The following is a 27,641-nucleotide window of genomic DNA, read 5'->3' as shown; positions in this document are numbered from 1 at the left end:
TGCTCTATAAACTGCGAGGTGCTGCTGGTGGGAGAAATGACTTAATTGCTGAACACTCAATAGAGGCCTCCCCGGAAGCCCCTGGAGCGCTGTGAAGGCTGTGCTTTGGTGCTGCAAGCTGAATGCGAGCCGGTAAAGCTCTCTTCCTGCCCGACAGGGCACAGTGTCCAGCAGCGAGGCCACGCCTGTCTGTGATGGCCGGAGGCTGCAAAGTGCTCACACCTGACTCCAGGTCCAGCCGCTGCTCAGCGGGAGGCATGCAGAAGCTGCAGGGGGAAAGTCTCCCCATCTGTGCACTGAAAGGAGAGCAGCTGGCCTGAGAGTCTCTCTGCATAATGCAATTATTCACAATGTAGGTCAGCGGCCCCTGCAAACATCCTGCTTTGTCAGGCTGCATAAATGGATGGGCCAGGAGGGCGTCTAGGTATGAGTTGAGGCATTGAGTCCTGAAAGGTCAGAGGCCTTGGTCCTGCTATGGACTTGCTGGGTGACCTTGGGCAAGTCCCATCTTTTTAAGACTCCAGTTACTCATTTGCAGAGTAAGCCCATGGGTTAATTTACAGTATAATTAATGTGAGCCTGAATAATGGAGAGATGACTGTATTGTTTTACACTGACCGATTTGGGAAAAACTCAATATTTCTCACGTGCCTACTGTGCGCTGTGCACTGTGCTCCATGCTGGGGTCCAGGTGTATAGGCGGGTAGGACGCTTGCCTTCCCGGGGCGTGCATTCTAGCGGAGGGCACAGAAGACTGACAAACGGCACGGTACAGCTAAGAGTATGGCGTGTTCCTGAAAAGAGGTACAGGGCACTTTGAGGGGTGCTAGCAGGGGGACCTCTTGCAGATCAGAGTCTGGGAAGGTTCTTATGCAGTGGTGACATTTAGTCTGAGGTCTGAATGATGAGAAACCAGCCATGTGAGAATCTAGGGGGAGACCACTCCTAGGAGAGGAAACAGCAGGTGGGAAGGACCTGAAATGGCAAAGACATTGGCATATTTTAGGAACCAAAAGGAGGCCAGTGTGGCTGGAGTGTAATAAGTGGGGCCAGCACACAAACCACCTAGGGAGCTTGTTAACAGGCGGATCAGGCCAGCAGGTCTGGCTGCTGCAGTTCCCACATGCTCCCAACATGCTCCCAGGTGACACAATGCTGCTGGGCCAGGGACTGCCCTTTGGGCAGCAAGGCCTTAGAGGATCTTAAACAACAGGGTGACATTTGGTCCTCACATAGCAGATCTTTGGTTAAGAGTGAAGGTTCCTTTGTCACTCGCACACCTCTGACACAGAGTGACAGCTTAGCACAAGGTCAGACCTGACACTGCTTGTCTGTGTGTTTCGACCCTGGACCAGACCCCGCAATACAGTGCTTCTGTGTGTCCTGTGTGGGGCCAGGCAGGGAGGGCAAGGAGTCTGGGTGGAGGGCATGAAGGGTGCCCCAGGCTTCCCCTGTGGCCGTGGGTCTCTTGGTCTTTCATGCTGTCACTGCGTGGGTGGCTCAGGCTCTCAAACCCCACCTGGACAGTGCCTCTCTGAAGGAGGGAGTGCCTTTCACCTTCTGACCAGTTCCCAGAAGCTGCTCTCAGGACTTGCTCCCTGGTACATTCCTGCTTTTTAAAAAATTTCAAATTTAACTTTTGAAATAGATGGTAAAATTAGTAGGTGAGTGTGCGTATATAGATGTGATGGTCAGGGAGGGGAGGGTGTCTAACCTTTGGGCTGCATGTCAGAGTCTAGAGATGCTTTCCTTTTCCTGGGAAGGCAGGTGAGTCACAGCCTCTTTGGGGGGAGACTGGAGGGGGGTGTCCCATCAAGAAAGCCTGGGCAGGGAGGGAAAAGGGCACTTGGTTCAGATCCCAAGTCCAGCTGTATGACTTTGAACACATCTCTAAGCCTTTCTGAGCCATGATTTCCTCATCTGCAACCTCCCAGCGTTGGCAAGACAATCAAAGGAGGTAACCAGGGTGTTTAGCAGGCTTCAGACAGTGGAAAGCCCGCTCCTTGTGTGTAACCTGTCATCATTATCTCCCTCTGCAGAGTCACAGAGCGCTGGAGCCTGGAGGAATCTTCCAGATCCCTCCGGGGCTGGGCTGCTTATCTCAACAGCAGCAGCCCCACATCTCTAAGGCAGCAAAGCTAGAAGCTGTCGTTTCAAGGTAAGAATCTTTTTTTTTTAGAATGTTTGATTATAAGTTTGAGCGAATGTTTTCAGAATCCCAGGTCTGGAAGAGACCTGTGAGATCATCCACCAGGGTTTCTCAATGGGGGCACTTCCAGCAGTTTTCTTTGGAGGGGGCAAGGTTTTCTGTTGTGAAGAACTTGCCTATCCAGTGCAGGGCACTCAGAATCCCTGGCACTTGGGCACTAAATGCCAGGAATGTCCTCTGATCACTGTGACAGTTCATATCTCCCTCCCCTGATTCCCCATTTCCAAACACTGAGACGATTATGCACTAGTCCAATTCCTCTTTTTACAGGTGGAGAAACAGGCCCAGAAAAGGACTCTAGCAAGAGGGTGACAGAGTGGAGACTAGATGTAGGTGTCCTGACTTGTTCCATGCCCTGTGCCCTGCACTATGCTGCTGGTTGGCACAAGAGGGGCCAGCCTTGTGGGCTGCTCGCCAACCAACATTTATCAGGACTTATGCTGGGCACTGCCACATCAGCCCCCTGGAGCTGGAGGATGGTGCCCTCTGACTTCTGGACTTACCAGTCTGCTGGTGCTGTGCACCTTGCTTAGGTGCTCCTGGGGCGGCTTCCAGAGTAGCAGTATGGGGCCCAAAGCTGCTCGCCTGATGTCTGCTTTACGGAGGAAACATGAGGTGGGAGAGGTGGCTGGGCCCTGGCTGAGAAGGGCAAGGAACCCGTGCTCAGCATTAGAACCAGTGGGCCAGCAGATCCCTGCCTGGTCCTGTTCAGAGAGGCATCCTAAATTTGACCTTGGAATCTTGCAGGAATTTCTGTGGTTGTATAAGGGTCAGAGCTGGGGTGGGGATTCCCTTGGGAAGTTAAGGGCTGTCAAGTGCAGTAATAGGTCCTAACATTCCTAGCACTTTGCAGCTCATAAATCCTCATACTAGGATCTCTCTTTGATTTTGACCTCAGGGCAGACTGGTGAAGGAGCCAGAGATTTTATACCCATGTTACATGTGAGGAAACAGGCTCAGAGAGGACAAGAGACTTGCTTAAGGTGACACAGCAAGTCAGAGGCAAAGCCAAGTCAGACCTCTTTCCTGCAAAGCAGGTAGGGGTGCATCTCAATTTTGTCATTCCCTTCCCTGTGACCTGCTCTGTTCCCCTGCCTGTGGAGGTGGGCCTTCAGGGGTGCCCCTGTTCTCCTTGGGCCTGTGTCAGGAGCCTCTGGGGTGAGCCTCTGGGGCAAACCTGGAGCAGGAAGAGCTCACAAGTATGGCAGCTGAATCCAAAGCCAGGAGAGGCTGGGTCATGGGGGACTTCCACGAGGCACACTGTGAATGGGGCAATGGCACCGCTGCTTCCTGGGTGTTTTGGTCAGTACTTAAAACTCAGGTGGTTTCACCTGAACACCCAGATTTCTGGCTCCTTTTGGAAATGAGACACTGGGCCTGCTCATGAGCTGGGCGGTCTGCCACTGTCCCGATTCTGGGCTGCCAGTCCAGCACGTCTCCAGTCCTTGTTCCAGAGTCAAGTGAATGCCTGGAAAAGCTTTTAATTTTAAGGACATTTTTGAAGTAAGCGTGACAGCTGTTCTTGTTAAGCTGGTAAAGAACTGGGGAGAGACTAAGTGGTGACTGAGAGCAGCTAATGTGCGTGAGGAAGGCGCCCCGTTGCACTCTGTGTTGGAGGAGATGCAGTTCGATGAGAGTCCCCCCAGGGAGAGCCACAACTTCGGAGGAAAGTGCTCATTCTGGAGGGCATTGCCATGGGCACCCAGTGTTCCGAGGGGGCCCAAACCTCTGTGGGAACCAGGAAAGGGAGGCAGGAAAAGAGCATCAAGAGGAGAGAGAAAAGAGAGGCAAGGAGAAGGAGGGAAGCTGGCTGGGCCACGTGGTCCTTCCCCTCAGACTCTGTGCCTTCTAAAATTCTACTAAAATTCAGGAAATGCTGGATAGCAAGAGGGGATGCTTGCTGGCGAACCCGGCCGAGGGCTTGAGACTTGCCCTGGGTGATGTGGGTGGAAGAGAAAAGTGTCTGTGAACCAGGAACTGGCTATGGGAAAGGCTGGGGAAGGCAAATTCTCCAGCAGGCTCAGGATGTTCTGGGCCTCCCCACCTCAGGGGTGTGAGGCAATTCTTTCTGGATCTCAAGACCCAAAGAGACCCCAGATGACATTGGGATGCACAGAAATACAGGTTAACTTTTCACATGGTCACCTGACTTTTGCAGAAGCAGCATTATTGAGTGGAAAGGTTTGGTGGTCAATCTCGAGCAAGCAAGCCCTTTCCCCTCTGCCAACATTCAGTGAATCCATGGGTGGTACCAGGTGGAAGCACGTGTCTCCCAGGCTCTGCTCCTGGAGTCTGGTTTTCACCAGGACCAGGATGCCTGGATTCCTCAAGCCCCAACCTGGCCGGGCAGAAATCTGCAGGCCCGTGTTTCCCAGGGCACACGCGGGAACTACTGACTGTGGCTAGACCACCTCCACCCCGAGAGCAGAACCACACTTTCTTCCTGCAGACCTGGACAGGCCTGACCCCACACAGCTTGGTGTGTGGGCTGCAGGCAGAGGCGGGGGTCCCATGCAGGGCCTGGGGGGGTAGGAGGAGGCTCTGGGGCGCTCACCCAGGTGGGCAGGGGATAAACAGAACAATGAAAGGAGAGCAAAGGGAGACACAAGGGAATGAAGAGAAGGGAAACTTGTGTCCTACAGATGCCAATACAATACAGTAAGATTCTGAGATGTTGTTAATTAAGCCCTGACAATGAACAAAAACCAGAGCATAATGAAGGAACAGTCATTTGGTCGCTCTCCAACTGGACCCCACATACTACAATCCGCCCTCGACTCCCATCGCCAACCTCATCCGTGGCCAGGCCCCACATCGTCCACTCCCGGTCCTTTGCTGTGCTATGTCCTGGTCCTGGGATGCCCCCTCTTACACCACTGTGTACACTGCACCCATTCTTCCATCTCTGAAATCTCCCCAGGTCCTCCAACCCTGCCCCCTGTGGCCCCCGGGCTTCCTGCCTCTCTCTGGGGAGGGCCACTGCCTCCTGCTGGAGATCTCCGTGTTCAGCATTTGCCCCTCCCCTCTCGGCAACCCCACCATCCCTTCCACCAATTGTACTTCCTCTGTCTCCTGCCCCCACCCACGTTTACTGACCGCTCCCCGTGTACCAGATTCTGGGCTAAGAGCATCATACACACTGTCCCATTTCATCCAAGTAATCGCCACAGGAGTGAGCTCTGATACAGACCTGGGAGTCAAACCCATGTCTGCCTAACTCCCCAAACCTTGGCTTTACACACAAATCCAGAACTACCCAGCCTTGGACCCCCCAGCCTAGACCCCAAGGCAGCTGAGCTGGCCCTTCTCAGCCCTGGCCTGGCTTTGCCCACAGTGTCTCTCAACCCCTCACAGGGTCTGCTGCTCACTCAGTGACGGCCTGGCGGGTGGTTCTCGGCGACTCCCTGCTGTCAAGACTAAGCCCAGTTTGGTGTGAAATGGAAGGTGACAGGAATAGGGTGCGAAGATGCTCTAAGTTAGGAAGCTGGAGCCTGTGGGATCCTGGACAGAGCTACTACAGTCCACCACTGCTGTGTACGTGCGCTCAATCTAAAGGTTTTCAATGTCATTAGAGCTGCCTGACAAGCCTGGGTAAAGTGGAGCAGGGCCATCGGTCTCGTTCCCATTTCGCATAGAGGACACTGAGCCCAGGAATAGGCTGTAACTCGCCCAAGGTCACAGCAAGAAACCTGAGGACCTGGCACTTGAGCCCAGTGTCCTGACTGCCTGCCCAGGGCCCTTTCTGTTGTTCACACTCCTCCCTGCAACTCCGGCTAATTCTGGGAGTCCCAGCTCAGCAAGGAGAAAGGAAGCTGGCTGCCAGGACGAGCCTCAAGTGCTCCCTCTCGTGTTCCCCGCTGCGGCTCAGACTTCAGTCTGCCCTCGGCTAGAAGGCGGCAGGGCGACCCCGCAGTGCCCCGCTGTAATGGACAGCCACCTACCCTGCCTCCGGACCGGGCTCTGACCCAGGCCCGGCACATGCTCATTGTCAGCCCGGGTTCTCCTCTGAGAAATGCTGGAGTCACCTGCTCGAGGGTTGTTCTGAGCGTCGAGCGAGAGCCGGGAAGACAAAAGACTGCCCTGCCCAGACACACACGCCCCGGCGACGCGCAGAACAAAGCACCCAGCTCATCCGCCTGCTGCCATGCCGGGACGCACGCGGGTTGGGGGTCCCCAGGCGCAGCGCTGCCAAGACTGTTCCAAAATAGGGGGTTGCCAGCGGCGCCGCTGCCACTGCTGGCTGTGCGCGGAGCCCCGGGCCGCCCCAGGCCCCTCGCTGCCGCAGGCTCGCCTCGGCCGGTTTCCTTGTGCCCTGCCGGCGCTTTCTCCTCTGCACCAAGGAGGCAGTTTCCAGCGTGAGCGCGATGCTCCAACTCATTGTAACTTCAAAGCTGTTCCCAACTCCTCCCACACACAGCCATCAACAAATAAATAATATAAATATAAACATAAATATAAATATATATAATGTTTCCTGAGGTCACACTATTCAATTGTTCTATTTTGTGCAATCACAGAACTTTGGGGCTTGAAGAGAGTCACTCAAGTGTCTTCTTTCACTTCCCTTCTTTAGTGTGCAGTCCCTGTCAAGGGTTCGTCCAGCCTTTCTTTGCACACCTCTGGTGATGAGACACTCACTACCTCTTAAGGAAGCCCAGTTCATTTTGGGGTAGGTCAGACTACAATGTGAACATTTTTCCTCATTCTAAGCTGAAATCTGTATCACCAGAACTTTCCCCACGGGTCCTGGCTTTTTGTCTTCCGGGGCCTGCAGGTCGTGCCTTCTCCCTCGGCCCCAGGACAGCCCGTCTGAGGCTTAGAGACAGTGATAGTGCCCCTTTGAGCCCTCCCTTTGCTGGGTTGACACCAATCCTTCCTACATGGCACAGTTTCTTATTCTTTCCCCATCCTGGCCACACTTCCTCTTGTCACTATCTCCACAGGGTCTGGGGCCCATATGAAAATATAAGGAGATCTGAGTAGGGCAAGAGGGGTGTCCCCACCCTGTGCCTAGAGCCCTATGCACCTGGGGCTGTCCCCTGAGCTTGCACTGGTTAGTTGGCAGCCAAATTACACCATGGAACTTGGCAGTCCACATTTTCATTGTCCACGTTTAAGGGACTACTGGTGCTTGGGACACACACACACACACACACACACACACACACACGCCCACGGGCGTCTGGTGTTCCATAGGGACCTAAGGAACCACATATCCTATGATGCAGAACTCCTGACAGTCCTCTCTGCTGCCCAGGAGAAATGCACTGGTGGCCCTGTCATCCCTCACGACACCTCAGGGTCTCCTTTTCCATTCAGGTTGTGCCACCAAGTATGCAATTCCAAAAATAGGCTACCAAAGGCTACTGGTAAGTGGCCTTAATGATCCTACCAAAAAAATTAAAAAGACCCAAATTAGAGGGGGGCAGTGGCCAATCCAGAGATAAGACAGGGATAAGAACAGGAATGCAGATTTAAAGACAATTGAAGTTGTATGTTTTTCCTATGAACCAAAGATGTGAGATGGCTTTGGCACAGCAAAAAGTAAGCATATAATCACCTCTAACATTAACTTAGCATTTTCCACATACGTAATCAAGTGTGGCCCCGCAACAATCCCATGCAAGGTAGTACAGAAGTATCAGCCCTGTTTTACAGATGAGGAAACTGAAGCTCAGAGAGGTTTGGTGGGCTGACCAAAGGGAATGAAGGAGTGGCAGAGGCTGGCACTCCTCTGTTATCCCATCTGCTCACCCACAGTTCTCAGCTTCTTTTCAGTTAGGGGGTCACATGACTAATTCTGGCCGATGGGCTATGGGAGGAAGTGACATTTGACCCTTGTGGGCTGAAGCCTAGAAGAGCTGTCACGAGATCTGTGTGCTGCTTCATGTTTGGGCCCAGATCACTAAGCTGACTCAAGGAAGATGGTTCCCCTGGAGGCCACCTAGATTTACAAGCAAACTTTGAAAGAGAAATAGACCTTTGATGCATTTTGCTGCTGAGATTTTGGGGTTATTACCGCAGCTTGGCCCAGCCTATCCTAATATAGAAGGGCAATTACATTTGTTTCAATGCTGAGGACTTTGCACATGTCACCTCATGCAACTCTTGAAGCTGTGAGAACAGGATTATTCCTTCTCTTTACTGTATGGGAAAATGAAGACAGAGAAGTGAAGCCACTTGCTCAGGGTCACAGAGCCACTAAGGTGTGGACCTAGGACCCGACTCTGCGTCTGTCTGATTGGAAAGCCTTGAAGAACTCTGGCGATTTGCAGAGACAGATGGCTATTGTGTTCCAACACCCTGTTGGGCTAAACGCTTCCTCTGAAGATGGAAGATTGCAGATTGCTTTTCTCATTCAGATTTTATGCCTGAGAAAAATCCTTGTGCTCTGATTTATTATAGCAACACTGATTTTCCAATTTTAAGACAACAATGCATCTTGAAAAAAATGGAAAGAAAACATTGAAACATTTGGAATTTTGGTTCAGATCCTTATTTCGTTTTGCTTGAACTGTTCAGGCCCTGCCTCATTTCTCTGCCTGCCTCTGGTCTCCCCCATTTGGATAGCCTGCCAGAGCCGCCTTTCTAAAACAGAGTCTAAGCATGCTCCCTCCTTCTCAAAGCCCACCAAGGCTCCTCATCAGCCTCCAGCAACACTTCCTCAATTAGAGTCGTCAGAATATGTCAATGTAAACATGCATCATGAGAAAGGGTTCCATGGCCAAAGAAGTTTGGGAAATGCTAATTAAAATTTTTAGTTAAAATATTAAATTGCAGGACTTTTCAGAGCCTTTAACTTGCTAAAGCCCAAGAGGCAGATGTATAGTTTCTGGGACTTCTTAAACTTTTGGAACATGAAATCTCCCCATTCCCTTTTATTTTGGGATAGCTAATGGGATTAATATTCTATATCATATACTTTAGGAGGATGTTGGCTTTTAGGATAAAGTCTGAAATTCTCAGTTTAACATTCAAGCCCTCCCTGGATGTGGTCCCAGGCCACCTTCCAGGCTCATATCACAAAGCCCTATCTCTGTCTACCCAAGGGTTCAATTCCCTCCCCCTCCCATCTTCCTATTCCTCAAGTCACTCAGTCCTGGGTTGTGGGGTTCTCTGAGCTGTAGCCTGGAGAGAAAACAGGGTTGAGGAACAATATCAGAAACTTCACACAATGCGCCTCTATTTGGGAGAATGTTAAAAACACTCTATTAGTGGCGTGGCTGAGATGAAAATGGGAATGAGGATTGCATGACTAATTGAAAGCCATGTGCTTACCGAGGCTCAAAGAATCCCTTTTAGAAACGGAAACTGGGCATGCATATGCCAATGAACAAGGCAGAATGGGTGCACATTGGAAACAAAAAGCACCAAGATATGCTGGGCAGAACCAAAGATATCAACGTAATTAATAAAGTAATTAACATGCACAGGAAACTCAAAAGCTGCCAGGAGGCTGATAAGAGAGGGTTATTTAAAAAAAAAAAAAAATTAGCAGTGTAGCAGGGAAGTGAAATGAAATTTTGCATTTCTTTTTTTTCACAGACCCCAAAATATTCTATGAGTAATAAATAGGCCTTGACTTACTGCAAAAATACCAGTGAGGCTGGGGCCCAGAACTTGCTGTCGACCTTCTCCCTGGCAAAATAATCGGCTCAAGCAATCAGCCAGCCCACCAGGCGCTGAGACTGTGGGGAGGTGCTTAGGCCAGGACAGGGGGCCCATATCAGGCGGTGTGGTCTAAGGCAAGTTTGCTAAAGATGCCAGCCTTGGGGTCAGGTTGCCTGAGTTCTAGTCCCAACTCTCATTCACAAATGATGGGACCTGCTGCAACTATTTAACCTCATTGTTGCCATCTGTAAAAGGGACCTAGACATAGCACCTCTTCATAGTTTTGAGGATTGAATGTATAAAAGCCCCTAGACCAGGACCTGGCTGTTAATACTATTATTCCCCCATGGCAATCCACCCCAGAAAAAGCTCCCCGATAACATATAAGTTCAGAAAAAATTTCAAAGTCTTCGTGAAGAAAGGCAGACCAAACTCTGTCCCCTCATGTCGTTTCTCTGTGCCTGGCTCCTGGGGCATTTTGAGGAAGGGCAGGAAGGTGGAACAGACATTTGAGGAAGGTGAAAGACGGCAGCTCATCAACTGTCTCGGGCTCTGGGATTTTGGGCTCTGGGATTTTGGTTGAGTCTGTGCCTCAGTTTCCCCATCAGAGAAATGAGGGGTTTATTTGGGTGATTTCTTAATTCACCCCGAGCTCTGAAATTCTGAGTCAACCTTGAGTTACACAGACAAGTGACTGTTAAGAGAGTAAAAATGACCCTCCTTGGAGGCTCCTTCTCTTCCTCCCCCTCCTTGGCTCTCAGGGTGGAAGCTGCAGAGTCATGGGGCTACCATGCCTCCCTCATCAACACATCCACTTGCTGTGAGCCCTGGGCCTTAGGCCTCTGCCTATCTCACCAACAGGACATCATGGCCCTGTCCCTGGGCTCAGGCTACCGGTGTGGTCCAGGGCCCATCCCTTGACTCCCTGCACCTCCAGGTGCTTACCTGCAAAATGGGAACAGAACTCACTGCTCATGGTAACTGTGAGGATTAAATAAGTGGAGTCGGTGGAAGTGCCCTGGAAGATGTAGATCTACCCCACACGTAGCACTGCTCCTGAAGACCTCCCTGGGGGGCTGGAAGGTACTTTTGTTAATTTCCTTAAGGAGTCAGGAAGTTCTGAGCCGGGAAGTGGGAACAGAAGCCATCATTAGGAAGTCCTGTGTATCAGGTTTAGTGCTAGGTACTTGAACATGTTATCCCAGTTATTGCTCACGGTAAGCCTGTGAGGGAGGAATGGATTTTTCCTTATGGGCACTGGGGCTCAGAGAGGGTGAGTCACTCACCCAAGGTCACACAGCTAGGAAGTGGCAGAACATGGATCAAAACCTTAGATCGCAGTGTTTATGGCCACCCATCATTCTTCCAAAGCTCACAGTGCCGGAGCCTGGTTGGTGAATGCATTCCATTTCCTTGGCATGGGAATGCATTTCCAGAAGCCTGCCATATATTTTTAATAATTGGTACGAACATGCAGTCTCTCGTCAGTTGGCTTTCTGTCTGCTGTAAGACGCAGATAAGAAAGAAAGAGATGAGCGGACGCAGGAAAATCCTCCATACCCGTTGGCAGAACTCACTCCAGCCTGGAGTTACCCTTCTCGATTTAATTCTCTGAGCCTTCTGTGTCTGACTCATGTAAATGACTTCTTGGGTGAAATATTAAAACACATGGGTGGATGTTCACAGTCTCGCTCTGGCAGCTCTGGTGATAATAGCTCAGAGGAGGGGGTCTGCAGCTTGTGTCTGGGAGTCGGATTCTATTCCTTTGAGATTCCTGAGCCAGGACCATGATTGTCTGGTCTCAGGGGGCCCAGTGACAAGGAGTCAGATACAGGAACACAGCAAGATGAGGGACAAGATGAGACGGCTCAGAAGCAGGGCGGCCAAGGGCCAGATAATAAATGATGCTTCCTATAATAGCTAACATTCATTGAGCACCCTTGACACACTAGGCACAGGCACGATCCCTTCTAATCCTTCCCAAAGCCCTAGGAGGTGGGTATTATTAATGTCCAGACCCATATTATGGATAAAGAAACTGTGGCCCTCAGAAGCAAAGTCACTCACTGTATTAGTTTCCTAGGGTTGCTATAACAAATTTCTTCAAACTGAATGTGTGGAAAAATCATCAAAATGTAAAGGCTGTCTTTGCTCAAGAACTGGAATGGCTTTACCAAGACACATAGTGGTCAGAAGATGCCAGGATTGCAGACAGCTCCATGGACTTGAGAATTTCTAGTAAACAGCCCATCCCCTGGAGAGCACCAGACAGGCAGAGACCAGAGTTTCTCACCTCAGGGCTGTCTCTTGGTGCCCATGGTGCTGCTTTGTCTTTTGTTTTGTGTCCTGAGGGGCCTCTGGAGCCCAAGTGAGTCTGGAAGGGACAAGGGACGCCAACAAGGAACATGAAATAAAACTCAATCACTTGCGTACCTAAGATGCCTCTAACACGAGATGCTCCAGAAGCACAGCTGTGGCTGGTGGAGCCCTTCTGTCCACACATGGTCCACAATGCTGACTACAGCCTGGGCTGAGCCAGGACCTGTGCCAGAAGGCCGATGTCCGTGGACATCCTTAAAATGTCTCTCTGGCATAGCATTCCAATTAAATCGCACCTAGCATTCTCATTTTAATAACTTAATCTGGAATTTACATCTTGCTGCCTCTCCCAAAGGGCCTGAGGCAGCACACAGTAAAAGCCCAAACACACAGGACGGTTAGAAAAATAAACACAAATGATCAGTAGAAGAGATAATCCTTAGGAACCTGAGATAAGATGGTCATTGCCCAGAGTGTTGAATTTGGCTCCAACTTTCTGGCAGCCAAGGTTAAAAAGAAAAGAGTGGCTTATTTAGTTATGATTGCCTGATTGAAGGAAGGATGTAGACACAAGTTCATGGGGAGAGCACAGCCCGTTTCCTGGTGCTGAATTCCGCTGGGATCTATCCTGTGGTCCTTTATCTCAGGGGCACTAAGTCAGAACAACAGTTCTTTATAGAAGATGCTGAATCATTCTTCAACTGGCAGCTTTAGCCCCATAAGTGGGCCCTTGATAAAAGGTGAGGGTGTAATATTAAATTAAATGGCAACTCGGCAAAGACATTTCTTAGAGAATCTGGCTTAATGGGCCCAGACAGATGGGTTGAAGTTGGACATATGGTGGCATGGGGAGAGAGTTCCAGGTGGAGGGAACAATTTATTCAATAAATATTTACCGAGCACGTACTCTGAGCCAGGCCCTGCCACTGGGTGCTGGGGACACACAGATGGCCTTGGCCTCTGAGGAGGTCATGGACTGGGGGGCCAGGTGCACAGACAGATACCAGTGGTGTGGCCAGATGAGGGGCAAACAGGGTGAGGTGGGGGTCTAGGCAGAGGCATCCAAGGCAGCCTGTTGGTCCAAAGGCTCCTGGAGAAGACGCTCCTAAACTGCCTGTTGAAGGGCACGTAGGGATTTTCTACATGAAGATGGCACACTGGGGTGGGGAGGAGGGTGTTTGGGGCGGAGAGGACAGCACGCACGAAGGCATGGAGTCAGGGAGAGCGTGATGCTGTGAAGTAACAACAGCTCAGGGTAGCTGAGCACGCGAGTGAGGAAGGGGGCCGAGATGAGGCCGGGAGGGAAACGGGGCCAGGTCCTCGAGGGCCTCCCGACCTGCTGAGTGTGGGCTTCCTCCTCTAGATGGGGAGAATTTATTTTCTATTTAACCCTCACCCGAGGATATGCTTTTTATTGATGTCAGAGGGAAGAAGGGAGAGAGAGAGAAACATCGATCGCTGCCTCCCGCACGGGCCCTGACCCGGGGATTGAACCCGCAATCTAGGTATGTGCCCTGACTGGGAAGTGAAACCGCAACCTTTTGGTGCACCGATGATGCTCCAACCATCTGAGCCACCCGGCCAGGGCAGACGGGGAGGGTTTTCAACAGGAGAATGATATCCGAGTTTAGATGGTGCAGCCCTTTCCTGAGAGGAGCTGGGCTAACCGGGGTGGCCTTTGGCTAACAGACCCACCAGAGGTCCTCATTACCCTGCCTGGAACTTGGTCTGCCTCTGGCTGGGCCCCCAGCTTGGCCACCCAGGACCCTGTGGATGACTATGAATGACAAAGACCTGTCCCACTATGCAAGGCTGGCAGCGATGACCTATCATTTGGAATGACCTTTAGCATCCAAGCCTTGGGCCACCAGGCTGCCAGTGAGCAGCCCACAGAGCAGAGTGGATCCTGCTCCTCAGCACTTGGCTCACCCAGGCCATTCTGATGTCTCTTTATTTCAAAATGAATAAAGCAAGATGGGGCTTGGACAAGCTTGTGAAGATACCTGATGTTTCCAGAAAGTGTCTGCTTTAGGACTTTTTAGAGCAACTGTAGAGGGAGGTAGAAGATAAGAGTTAAACTTATTTAAAACTCTATGTATCTGTCTCTCCCAATATCTGTTTCCATAGAAACAAGTGGAATAAGCCACCAGTTTCAAAGCCAAGTGTAGTCCATGACTTCCAAATCCTCCATTTGCTTCCACAAAAAAGGACGGTAAAAGTGTGGAATGGAGGGCAGTTTGAAATACTCCTCTGTCCCAGACTCCCTGAACTCGACCACTGCCCAAATAGCCAGGAAGGCCCAGCACCCAGCGGGCAAGGAATTCTTGACCACTGCCCAAATAGCCAGGAAGCCCCAGCAGGCAAGGAATTCTTGACCACTGCCCAAAGAGCCAGGAAGGCCCAGCACCCAGCAGGCAAGGAATTCTTGATGGAGGCCGCTTGGTAGCCTGCGGAAACAGCATTCTGCCATTTCTGTATGTGAATACCATACACATGGCTCCCATGGGTGACTGCACAGCACCTAATTCCATCTCTTTTGCAGCCTGCCCGGGAAGCAGATGGGGAAGGCCTCAGGGAGTGCAGGTGGCCTCAGCGTGCTGCCTCAGTGGCTCCCCTGTAGCTCTCCTGGGTGCTCAGTGACCTTGAGTGCTGTCTGCCATTTTGACTCTGCTTCCAAACCATTTCAGAATGACCAAGTGGAGCGCAGGTGGTGGCTTGGTATAGAAGGAAGGCTGTTTTCATACCATCAGTATGCACTGCTTTTACTTTTGGGGAAATTAGCTCAAATTATTTTCCTTAAAAGAAAAAAAGTCCCAGATGGGTGTGTATACACACACATACACAGGGTCAATTCTTGGTTTTCACCTTACTTGATCTAAAAACAGCATTTGATATACTTCATCAAAACTTTCTCCTAGAAACTTTCTTCATTTGGTTTCGTAGAAACCAAACTCATCTGATTTTCTTCTTGTCTCTGTGGCTCTCCCTACAGGTCTTCTTTGCTGTTTCTCTCCTGATCTCCAAACACTGGAGTGTGTGGTTGGTGGTCCCTGGCCCTTCTCTCTCCTCCATCGGTTTCACTGCACCCCCCTCCCTGTGCTTCATCCAAGGTTTTCAATATCATCTCTATGTTCACTGCATCCAAGTTCCCATCTCCAGCCCACACCTCTCCCTGAACTCCAGACCTGTATGTCCAACACCTACTCACCATCGCCACTAGTAAAGTAGGTGATCAAAAATGGGAAAAAAAATTCTTTTTTGCCAACAATACAAATTACATTTTAAAACCTTTATAACATACTTGACAGGTTTATCCACACCTGCTATATCTGAAGTGCAGAAACAGCTAATATTCCCATCAGACTCTGTAAAGCAGAGGAAGGAAAGGCTGAGATGCAGTGGAGGAGCATCGAGTGTGAGCATGGGGCCGAGTCAAGGGCGGGGCATCTGTCAGTCCTCGCATTGGTCTAGGGGCATTTGTCTCTGGAAACTTCTCATTCCTTCTTCAAATTTCCCCCATGCATGGACACATTCTCTCCTGTGCCTCTGCCCATGGATGGCTCTCTCTCCTGGCTACCCCCTTCCTTGGTGACTACCACTTTAAAGTCCCCTTCCCTGGTTCTCCTCCTGTTCCAATCACTGTTTAGCGGTTCCTGGGGCTCTAGTGATAACATCTTCACTTCTTACTGTACCACTCTCTGGGTGACCACACTCATTCCTTCAGCAACCACCCTCAATGTGCTGACTCTCCCACCAAGTCTCTATCTACTGGGCAAACTGCTCCCTTGTGCCCTAGGACCCTGCATCCAATCATCCAAACCCTTTTGCTCAGAAATGAACCCCTCATGTTCCCTCCCAAACCCATTTCCTCATGCTGTACCCTGCCTCCGTGAAGAGATCCACCATCCACCAACCAGCCAGAGATCTGGGCATTGTCCTTGCTGCCTCCCTGTCCCCACCCCTTGGAGTTAATCAATCACCAACCCTTACTTAACATCTCTCAAATCCACTTACTTTTCTTTGTTCCTGTTGCAACTGTCCTGCTTTAAGTTGCCATCAGCTCCTGCCTGGATTATAGCAAAAAGCATCTCTGAGCCATCTTGGGCCTCTAGCCTCACCCTCCCATTTGTTCTCACCCTGCAGGCAGGGCAAATTTGATCATGTCTCCTTCCTGATTAATTGTCTTTAATTTTGAAGGTTTAACTTCTCTGCTTATCACACAAGGTGCCTAACAACCCAGCTTTGCCTGCATCATCATTTGCCCTTCCTGTCACCTCCCCAAAGGCACCCTTGGCTTTAGCCAGCAGAGCTAATTTTTATATATATAAAATCTTTAAGCAAAAAAAAAGATACCCTAACTTCATGCTTAATAGTGAGAAATTAGATGCCTTCCCTAAAATTGGGAACAAGGCAAGGATGCCCTCTCTCACCACTTCTATTCAACATTGTACTGGGAGTCCTAGCTAATACAAAAATAAGACAAGATAGGAAATAAAAGGTATACAGATTGGGAAGGAAAAAATAAAATTGTTTGCAGATGACATGACTGTCTCTGTAGAAAGTCCCAAGGAATCAACAAAAAACCTTCCTGGAACTAATAAGCAATTACAACAAGGTTGTAGAACACTAGCTTAATATACAAAAGTCAACTGCTTTGCTATATACCAGAAACGAGCAATTGGAATTTGAACTTAAAAACACAATACTATTTATGTTAGCACCAAAACCAAAATTACTTAGGTATAAATCTAACAAAACAGATAATAGGTATAAGATCTATATGAGGAAATCTATAAAACTCTGATGAAAGAAATCAAAGTAGATCTATATAAATGGAAGGGTATCCATGTTCATGGATAGGAAGACTCAATACTGTTAAGATGTCTGTTCTTCCCAGCTTGGTCTATTGAGATTCGATGCAATCCCAATCAAAAGCAAGTCACTTTGTGGATATCAACACATTGATTCTAAAGTTTAGATGGAGGGGCAAAAGACCTAGAATAGCGAACACAATATTGAAGAACAAAGTCAGAGAACTCTGATACTATTTAAGACTTACTATAAAACCATAATAATCAAGACAGTGTGGTATTAGTGAAAGAACAGACAAATAGGTCAATGAAACAGAATAAAGAGCCCAGAAAGAGACCCACACAAATATTAGTCAATTGACTTATGACAAAGATGCAAAGGCAATCCGATGGAGAAAGACTATTTTCGACAAATAGTGCTCAAGCAACTAGGCATTTATGTGCATAAAAATGAATCTAGACACTGACCTTGCATCTTTCAAAAAATTACCTCAAAATGAATTAGAGACCTAAATGTAAAATGAAAAACTATAAAACTTCTAGAAGCTAATAAGAGAAAATCTAGGTGACCTTGGGTTTGGCAATGAATTTTTAGATGCAGCACCAAAAGCATGATGCATGAAAGAAATAGTTGAGAAGTTGGACTTTATTAAAAATAAAAAAATTATGCTCTGCAAAAGACAATGTTGAGAGAATAAAAAGACAAGATATAGTCTGAGAGGAAATATACCTGGCACATGACAGAAGCTATGTAAATATTTATTATATGACAGTGAGTGAGGATGTGGCACTGGGATGCCTCCAGTGGGACTTCAGAATCCGATTTTCATCCCCTGGACACTTGCATTACTCTCACTGGGCGACCACCTCCATTTATCCTTCCTGTTATTCTCAAACCCTTCATCCTGTTTATTTATCAAAATCTATGTGATCTAAAATAATTATGCTTATTTATCTGCATGTCTATCAGCCTCCACTAAACTGTGGGTGCCATGAAATCAAAGGCCATGGCTGCAGCGCTCACCTCTATCTCCCTAGTGGAAGATGGAAGATGCATGTGGGAGTGCTGGGCTGGGCAGTGAGGGCTATTGCTCAGCCATCACCCTGTCCTGGAGAAGCTGGCAGTCCACTGGGAGTGGGTGAGGTGGGCAAGGGGTGCATTCAACACAGATGAACAGCATGCTAAGTGTCCCCACAGAGGAATGTTCAGGATGCTAGGGAAGGGAGTAGGGAAGGGCAGGCTTGTAAATCTGATAGATTCAAGGAACTCAGGGACACATCCACATAGAGGTAACACAGGGGCCTGGTACTGAAGTCCATTTACTTGTCAGAGAAGGTTCCAGAAGGGGGGAAGCATGAACATTGGCTTAAAAATGAAACACAGAGCAAGGGCTGTGAATGGAATCCAGACATGTTCAGAGTATCCAGAGCAATCTAAGGCATCTGAGGCAGGTGAGAGGAAGAGAGAACAGAACACAAAAATCTCTGATCACCTCTCCTCCAAGAGTAGACTTTCTCTCTTGCTGGGGGTCCTAGAAAAAACAGTCCCTGGAAGAGAATTTAGGACACCTCATCCCCTGGGTACGCCATTCAACCATCACACTGTGTCTGACAGAAAACAACTGACAGCTTAGTGCTGTTTGGTGGAAAAAAGACAATAAACCAACAATAAACCGACAGGCCTGTGGGTCGACAAATCAAAGGGTTCTGCTACCATGGCAACAGAGTGACAGGGCAACCCTAAAATAAGAGAAAAAGAGGAACAGACCAGAAAAGGTTCAGAGAGAAATCTCAGTAGATACCTGGAGGGAAATACAGAGACAGAGCATGTGGGTTGAGAGCCAGAGCAGGCTCTCCTCCAGCCCCACCAGGGAAGGTCTGGATGCCCCGGGCAGGAGCCTCCACCATCTCAGACTCAGTTTTCTCACCTCCACAGAGAAGCATTTCTGTGGCAGCCCGCAGCTCCTCAGTTTGAGAACCATTGCCCTGGAAGGCATGGCAAGGGCTAGCGTTCTATGCACAGAGCTCCAGAGCAGCAGTACTTATTACAGAAAGGACGGAAGAAAGATACAATGGGTGATAGCAAACCATCACTTATAGGGATCAGACTGCACAAGGCTGATCTCCTTTAAAAGGTCCAGGGGGACAGGCTTCCTAGATCCATTTCTGGAGGCTGCTGACTCAAGCTGACTCCATATACATCCTCTCCCCACCAACAGCTGGAGCCTGGGGAACCCCTAGTGAGTACTCGGCCCCAACCTTAACCTTGAGTGGAGCCACAGCGTCCGTGTCCTCACCTGCCCTTGGGCTCAGCATCAAGCCAGCTGGGTCCGGTTTCTGTCCATCTGCCCTGCTCCAGGTCTTCCCACGGGCTCTGTTTAGCCTCCCTTCCCTCTCTACATCCGGGGCCCTCAGTCAGCCGTGACTGCAATTCCAGTCCTCATCTGTATAATGTGGAGACACTTCCCTGCTCCACCAGCTTCACAGATGTGGCCAAGGACCAAAGGCCTATGAATAGCCCTAAAAACTGCAAAGCGCTATGACGTGTTGAAAGGCATGGGCAGGGTAGGGGGTGAGAGGGCAGTCAGCGGTGTTGCCACTAAACTGCTGGGTAAGCTTGGGTAAGTTATATAACCTCGCTGGGTTTCCGTTTCCTCATCATTTGAATGGGATTACAACTATTCCACAGTTACTGAGGACACAATGAGTTAACACACAGTTAGCTATCATTGTCATCATCATCACACCCCTATTAGCATCACCGTGGTGACTATCATCACCGCACTAGCCCGGGGCCCAGGTAACCCATGGCAGCTCTTCCTGGTGCAGACATTCTGTCTTCATTTCCAAATCCTGGTGGTGGGTGAGGAATTCCCTCAGGGTGATTGGGGGGCAGGACTGCTCCTTTGCCACCTGTTCAGATGAATGGTGACCAGAAATCACCTCCCTTCTGGAAACAGCCTGTCTACCCATATGACCTCAGCTGAGCTCCTGCCCCCCGATCCATGGCACGGTCAGTGCTGGGTCTGTCTGGGTCTGTTTCCTCCCAGGGTGTACGCCTAAGGCGAGGAGACAGAGCTGCACAGCCCTAAATCTCCCTCCTAAATCCACGCCGTCAGGACGGCATCCTCACCACCGCTCCGACTGCAGAATTTCTCACTGGGCTGAGTAAACCCTGTCTGTCTCCAGACAAACGGGGCTGGGTACCTTATTTGCTAGAAAACCTTCTTCAGAAGGATAAACACTTCTGTCCCCAATGCATAGAACGACCATTTCCAGGTTAGTTTAAGAATTCACACTGAAAGCCACAAAAAGATTTCCCTAACCATGCAGAGGGAGAACTGGAGAAAATTCCAGTTTTCTCAACAGAATTTGCTACGCCATAGGGAAATCGTAGCATACAGCACAACCCAAGCAGCCAGCTCACTCCAACAAGTGCGTCTTTAACTGTTTCTCAAAGAAAATCAACAAAAACACACCTCCCTAATCTTGAACTTCGCTAATCTGGAGCATCCTAGGAAGTCCACTGAGTGAAGGGCAAGGCCGAATGCAAGACTATTCCAATATATGTTTAACAGCACTTTTATGTAAGGTTCTGTATTTTAACAACAAATTTCTGATATCAAATGTGTAAAAAGAAATCTATTATCACTTTGAAAATCATACAATAACTCAAAGGAGCTCTCAGCCTGCTTAATCCCTAGTAGCACTCGTTAGGGAACTTATTTTAAAGAAGAAAATAACAATGCAATGTAGTTTCTGGACAGACAGATTATATAAACAGAGATTTCTACAATGTGCAGAAAATATACTCATTTAAGTGGCCCAACATTTCTGCTAAATTCTGCATATATCAATATACCTAGACAAGTTCTTTCACCATTTCCTCCCCCAGGGGTGACGACCTTATACCTGGCCTTCCTGAAATAATGTGTGTCTCAAATGCAAGGAAACAGAAATAATGAGGTGTTCCTGATAGAGAATGTGGGCCCATGTGGACCTGTGGTGATTTCCCCACAACCACCTTGATTTCTTCTCAGGAAGTGCACCTTGGGCAGCCCATGTGTCTGGGAGCAGCACCCCGCAGGCCTCCCTCCTGTTGGTGCCCGGCACTTACCTCCATGCTGTATCTCTCCACCGTCCTTCTCAGGGGGTCCACAGCCTGCCAGCAAATCAGGATGCACAGGTCAATCAGCAGCATGCCCCCGACGATCACAAGCAGTTTCTGGTCCTTGATTATCTGCAGAGGGCAAGAGCAGAATACATGGTTGTGAGAGACAGCTTCCCAGGTACAAGCTGAGGGGCCAGGCCAGCGGAGGCACCTTCAGTTTGAGAATCTCCTGAGTCTCCATCATCTATAGGACAAATCAGCCAAGCTCCTCTGCTTGACATTCAAGGTCTTTCCTAAGCTTGGCCTGGTTGCTCCTTACACACGTGGCACTTCGTTAAGCCTGGCAACTCCTAGTCTGTGGCCCTGCTGTGATTTTCACCTCCCACTCCTTTTTAGGGGCTGGTTCTTTTGTCTGAAACACTTTTCTTTTGGTCTGGCAAACTCCTAATAATTCTTAAAGACTCAGATTCATTATCCCTTCCTCTATGAAGTCCCCTCTCACTCCCACAGCAGAGCTAATTAATCTACAGCACTGTTCACATACTTATCAGGAGTAGTAATAGTAGTAAGAACAAAAGGAAGAATAGCTAGCATTTAATGAGCACTTACTCCGTGCCCACCTCTAGGTTGACTGCTTTACATACGTTACCTCATATATAAAGACACATATTATCTTTCCCATTTTATGGATGAAGAAACTGAGGCTAGTGCAGGGTTAAAGAACTTGCGCAGTTTAATACTCTACTAAGAGGTGAAGCCCAGATTTGAACCATGTTCCTTTTATCTCCAGAGTCCATACCCTACAATATTTACAGCACCAACCCGACATTATATTAGGTTGTATACACGTCTGCCCTCCACAGTAAACATTTATTTGTGCACCCTCAGTACCTAGCAGGGCTTGGCACGCAGTAGGGAGTTTGATGGATTGAACTGAGATGAAGGAATATAAAAAGAAGAAATATAACTTCCATCCGTCTTTGCAGCCTGTGGTATCTTTATTACACTGAAATTCCCACCCCACTTTTTGTCCGTTTGACAGGGACTGGCCTGGGGACAAACGCTGTCAGTGCCAAAGCTAACTTGTGTTTCACTCACTGCATGTTTATGTGCCATCCCCCACCCCCAATAAAAGCTAATGTGATGAAGCAGTTCTAGAAAAGATTATAGAAAAAGAAACAAAGCTGAGGCAGAAGCTTAAGAAATATCACCAGGTCTGGCTTTTAATGATTAAAGCCATTTTTAAAGGAGAAATAGAAACTCAAGGGGCCTCTCTGCAGCTGAGCCACGAAAAGAAACAGGAAGAAAGTATCTCTGAGTTATTGCTGAAGAGATCCAATCCACCAAAACCACTTTACCTGGGGGCGAGCCTTGGTTGGCAAAGCCTTCTCCTTAAGATTTTCCAGAAGCATCTAGTGAATGGCTGATGCTTTTGCATAAACCCAGCTAATCTTTGTCCTCTGGGGAGCTAAGCAACACCATGCCAGCCTTGAGAAGTTGGGGAAAAAGAAAGAAATGCCCGAGGGGCTTGGGACTCCGAGGACAGGCTGGCAGGGTGATGCTCACCCAGTGCGGTTTGAGCCCCCAGGCATTTGCCCACGCTGCGCCTGACCCCTGGAAGGTCTTTCCCCAACCTTTCTGCTGGCACCCTCCTACCCTGAAGTCCCTATGAGTAGCCACTTCATACTGTATCCGTGATAATCTGACTCATGTCTGCCACCCTGCTACACTGTGAGCTCCGTGCCGCTTGGTTTTTGCTAATGGCCCTATTCTTAACACCTGTCTGAGGCCGGCACAGAAAAAGCACTCAGTACGCACTGGCCGATGGTGATGCTCTAAGAAAACATGCCCGAGCACTCACTCGGTGCCAGGCCCCGTGCTGGGCACTGGCAACACAGAGGGGGACAGACCCTGGCGCTGCCCTCCAGGGTCGGCACGGGAGACAGACCTGTCACGGATGATTACAAGACGGTGCTGGAAGAGAGGAAGTGGCTTCACGGGAGGAGCTGGAGGCCACTGGGGGCTGGGCAGAAGGGAGAGGAGGCAGCATTGCAACATCACGGAGCTGGGAGAGCTTCCTGGGTGGCAGTGAGGGAGGGACTACATCATGTCACCCCCGGTCCAGTCTCCTGTGACTCCCCATCACCCACAGACAAATCCAGCCGAGCTCTTCTGCTTGGCATTCAAGCCTTTCCCAAGCTTTGTCCGAACACTCTCCAAACACCTGCACTGCACTGATGCTTGACCCCTCCCTACTGTGTGACGGAGTTGTGTTTTTCACCCTCAGGCCTTTGTAGGTGCTGGTTCTTTTGTCTGAAACCCCTGTAGTTTCTGTGAGAGGCTTTGTGTGTGGCTGGGTGTGAGTGGGGTGGGTTGGGGGTGGTGGGAGACAGAGCTAGCTGGAGGGGGACAGCTTCTGTGACATAATGGGACCTCAGGAGGATCCGCTGGAGGTCTGAGCATCTTTCAGCATTGGTGTGATGGGAGCAATCTGCAGCACTGAGGGGTGGACCCGAGGCGGGAACCTGTGGTAGGAGACTAGTTAGAAGCTACGGCAGTTGTCCTGGTGAGCAAGGGGGAGGCTGGATGCAGAGCAGTGACTACCAGGATGGACAGGAGGATGCCGGAGCCACAAACACTGGGCATCCTCCTGTCCAGCCAGTTTCAGCCTCTCAGCCCTTTCCCCCTCCCCACACTTCCCCCACCGGTAAGTGCCAGCACCTCCAGACCCTGTTGTCGCTGCCACAGCTTTCCCATGTGACTAAAGGCGACTGCTCTTCCCATAGTCTTACTTCCAGGAGACAGTGACCTTGAACTTGCTCAGCAGTGCCAATTTTTCCTGGTTCCCTCCCGAGAGCTCATGAGGTGCAGGAGTGTGGAACACCTTACACTCCAGCACACAAAACCTTGGGTCTGTTGGGATTGAACAGTCTACATTGGACAAGAAGTGGCACATTGAAGGGAAGGAGCTGAGAAACACGGGGTGGGCCACACTCAGGGAGCCACCTGAAAGGGGAAGAGATCTCCCTTCTGAGTGGGTGCAGCCCCTCTTCTGCTGCTGCCTGAATGGGAAGGCACCCATGTGGCACAGCTGGCCTTAAAAGATGGGCACCAGAACTTACCTTTGGTAAATGTGATAGTAAAGTCTTTCTAATTTTAAGGCTTTACTAAAATTAGAAAGCCTTAAATCTGAGGCTTTGGAAAGACAGTGGAAAGACAGAATTTGGGATTATGTGGACCTGGCTGGAGTCCTCGCTGTATCTCTTGCTACCTGTGTGATCCTGGGCAAATCACTTCCTCTCTCATTCTGCATTTCTCATTTATAAAATGGCAAGGAGCAGGGGGACACAGGGAGCAGGGAGGCTCATGTATCATCTCTAAGTATGGTGTCAAGGGAAGAGCATGGGTTTTGGATTTAGAAGACCTCATTCTAATCCCAGCTCTTGACAAATGTGATCTTGGGCACGCTGCACATCGTGAGGCTCATTTCCACCTCTAAAACTGGGACCACTGAGCCCTAAGCTGCAGAGTTCATATAAGAGTAAAATAAGAAATATGGAGAGCACCTAGCTACAGTGTCTGGCACAGAGAAGATGCTCAACAAATGGTAGCTATTTGTTTACCATTACTTGGGTTTTGACAATTAGAGATTCTGTTTATGCGCCTGACAGTGACATCTAGGGGCAAAATGTGATACTGCACCTCAGCTCTACTAGATCCAGGACGAATTATCACACTGATGGATCCATGGTAGGAAGATTCTGAGAATAAGAGGCAAGGATGTATTTAATTTCCTTTGGGCACCCAAGATTATATAACTAGTCGTAAGATGCAAACTCAGATCTGATTCCAGAACCCGGTGCTTACTCATTCCTGGGTGCCTTTGCCTCAACTCTCACTCAGTGAGGATGGAGCACTAGTAACCTCCTAGCCTCAGAGAGAGAATAAAGTGTGATGGCATCAATGTGCAGTGATGTAGCACAGAGGAGTTTTGAAGAGAAAGCTGAAAAATAAGGAAGTCAGAGAAGGTGAGGTGAAACTTGAGAGCTGGCCTTGCCTAATGTGAGGATTCTTTGGAGCCCAGAATTTGTACAGTCAGGTCAGTGCTATATTTTAATTTAAGTTTTAGATCTCTTTTAAAAAGGCTATTTTAAATCACCTCTCCTTGATCTTGTGTTGTGTATATGCATGGGTATTTATTTAATTATTCACAATTAGTCTCCCTCACTATCATGCATACTCCAAATATCAGGGCAGGATATTTATGTTCTGTCCATATCCCGTGCCTAAAATAGAACCTCACTCAGAGTAGGCACTCAATAAGTTTTTCTGCAATTAATAAATGAAATGTAGTTTAAACCCATTCAGTCACAAACACTGGTCAAGTGTCAGGCTTTGGAAATGAGCCAGTTTCCTCATCTACAAAATGGGGGCGATAACTTCACAAACCACATTAGATTACCAGAGCCTGGCTTACAATTACTGTTCAACAGATGTCAGATATTATTATTAAATGTCACTTCCCATTGTTGTTACTGTCTGCAACAGAATCAAATCATATTTGTAGTGAGCTTCCTCTGTCCTCAGAAAAACCCATCTGCCCCACAGGAGAAGGTCCCATCTCTGAGTTACTGCTCTCAACTCAATGTTTCAATTCGGTCCTAGTAAGAGGCAGAATAAAGATGGCAGTGAGGCTTCTCAATCCAAGATCTTGTGATTGGCCCTTAGAAAAAAGGGTAATATGCTATCAAAATACTGAATTTGGGATCATCAAGTTACCATGTGTGAACAGGCTTCTTTTCCTTTAATGTCTTTAAAGATGTGCCCATATGGGTGGAGCTTGTGTATGTGCATTTGGGGAGGGAAGGCCATGGCGGGTGGAGGGAAGAGGAAGGGGGCCAGGGAAGGAAGAAAAGGGTAAAAAGACCATATGAGAAGAACGCGTGATTGCACTCACGGGCTTATGCATCCAGTGCGTGTGTCAGTAAAAAAATTAAGGGGTCCACTTCAATAAAAAAGTCTAAACTTAAAAAAACCAGCCCAGCCAGGCGTGTCTCAGCGGCTGAGCGTCGACCTAGGATGCAGGCGATCGAGGTTCGATTCCCGGTCAGGGCACATGCCCGGGTTGTGGGCTCGATCCCCAGTCGGGGGCGTGCAGGAGGCAGTGGATCAATGATGAATCTCTCTCTCTCCCTCTCCTTTCCTCTCTCTGAAATCAATAAAGATATATTTAAACAAAACAAAACAAAACAAAAAACCCAGCCCAGCCAGTGTGGCTCGGTGGTTGGGCATCAACCTATGAACCAGGAGGTCATGGTATGATCCCAGTGGGGGACCTGTGGGAGGCAGCCAATCAACGACTCCGATCGTTGACGTTTCTCTCTCTCTCACTTCCTCTCTCTGAAATCAATAAAAACATATTTTTAAAAAATTAAAAATAGAAATGAAAAAACCCAATAAAATAAAACAATAAAAACCAATCTTGGCTATATAAAAGAAAATCACGGATAATCCAATCCCAGTCTTGCCCTGCAACTACCACAACCCTTTCAAAACAATCTGATTCCCAGGCCTGAGGTTCTGATATGTGTATAAGATACATTTCTCTTCTATACCTTTAACCTCCTCTAATTTGGTTGATAAATGCAAACTTGCCCCTGAAATAACTAGAAAGCCTAGAGCAAAAGGTTTCTCATGCTGGAATGGTGTGTTCATCTGGCCTTAATCGTTTTCACAACAGACAAAACTGGTCACCAAATCTGTACTGAGAGCCTTTGGCAATTTCTCAGATAAGACCCTTCCCTGGACGCCTGGGCCCACCACCAGCCTGCGCTCTCAGTTGCTCAGCCTCCCAGGGGTGCAGCAGGGTGTGGCCACATCACAGTTCCTCTTCTGGGGAGCTTTCAGACAACTGAACTCCTACAGTCTCCTTGACATGTTTTGTCAATTGTTACCAGACAATCAGTGTTCTTGCTCACTGATCATATGAGTAATGGAACATAAAGGCTGGTTCTTTATTACAGATCACAATATGGATGAATCACATATTGGCACAGAGGAATCGACACTGCGACTCTTCAAAGCCAGGATGGAGCTGTCATAGTGGCAGCGCCTCTCTCTAACCAGAGCCGCGGAGCAGGAGGGCCCAGAAGTCCCTTGGTGCCTCTCAAACTTTGGCTGCGTCAGCATCGCAGGGAAGGGCTGGTGAGAAACATTTTCCTGGGCTCCAACCAGGATTCTTAGGGCTGTGGTGGGGTAGAGAGTGGGAGCTGAGGATCTGCATTTCTAACAAGCTCCTAGATGGTGCCACTGCTGCTGCTGCGGCTGGTCCAGACCTCACTGTGTTGCCATGATCTGGACCAGAGCTCTCCCACCTGGCTGTTGGTACCACCTGGGAAAGTCCAAAAACTCCTGATGCTCAGCCCCAGCCTCAGAGTTTGGTTTCAGCTGGTCTGGGCTGGTTTACCTCTTGTAGTTTTCAACAGTTTCCACTTGACTGCACCGTGCAGCCAGGGCTGGGAAGGGTGGCCCACCAGGCTTCTCATCTTGCAGACAGAAGGAAGCTGTCACCAGTGCTGCT

At 49.0% G+C, this 27,641-nt stretch overlaps 1 protein-coding gene across 1 annotated transcript in view; it reads right to left on the bottom strand.

Moving 5' to 3' along the window:
• GABBR2 (gamma-aminobutyric acid type B receptor subunit 2) overlaps nt 1–27,641 on the bottom strand; it is a gene marked incomplete at its 5' end in the record, with an annotated part of 300,510 nt that overhangs the window by 23,458 nt on the left and 249,411 nt on the right. Inside the window, one exon of the mRNA XM_081151173.1 lies at nt 21,068–21,190. Within this exon, the coding sequence (XP_081007299.1) occupies nt 21,068–21,190 (123 nt within the window). The remainder of the gene's footprint in view (nt 1–21,067; nt 21,191–27,641) is intronic.

The sequence above is a fragment of the Miniopterus schreibersii genome, assembly GCF_964146895.1.
Source record: "Miniopterus schreibersii genome assembly, chromosome: 11".
Classification (NCBI taxonomy): Eukaryota; Metazoa; Chordata; class Mammalia; order Chiroptera; family Miniopteridae; genus Miniopterus; species Miniopterus schreibersii.
The sequence above is the reverse complement of the archived record's forward strand: the minus strand, read 5'-3'. Positions and strand labels throughout refer to the sequence as shown.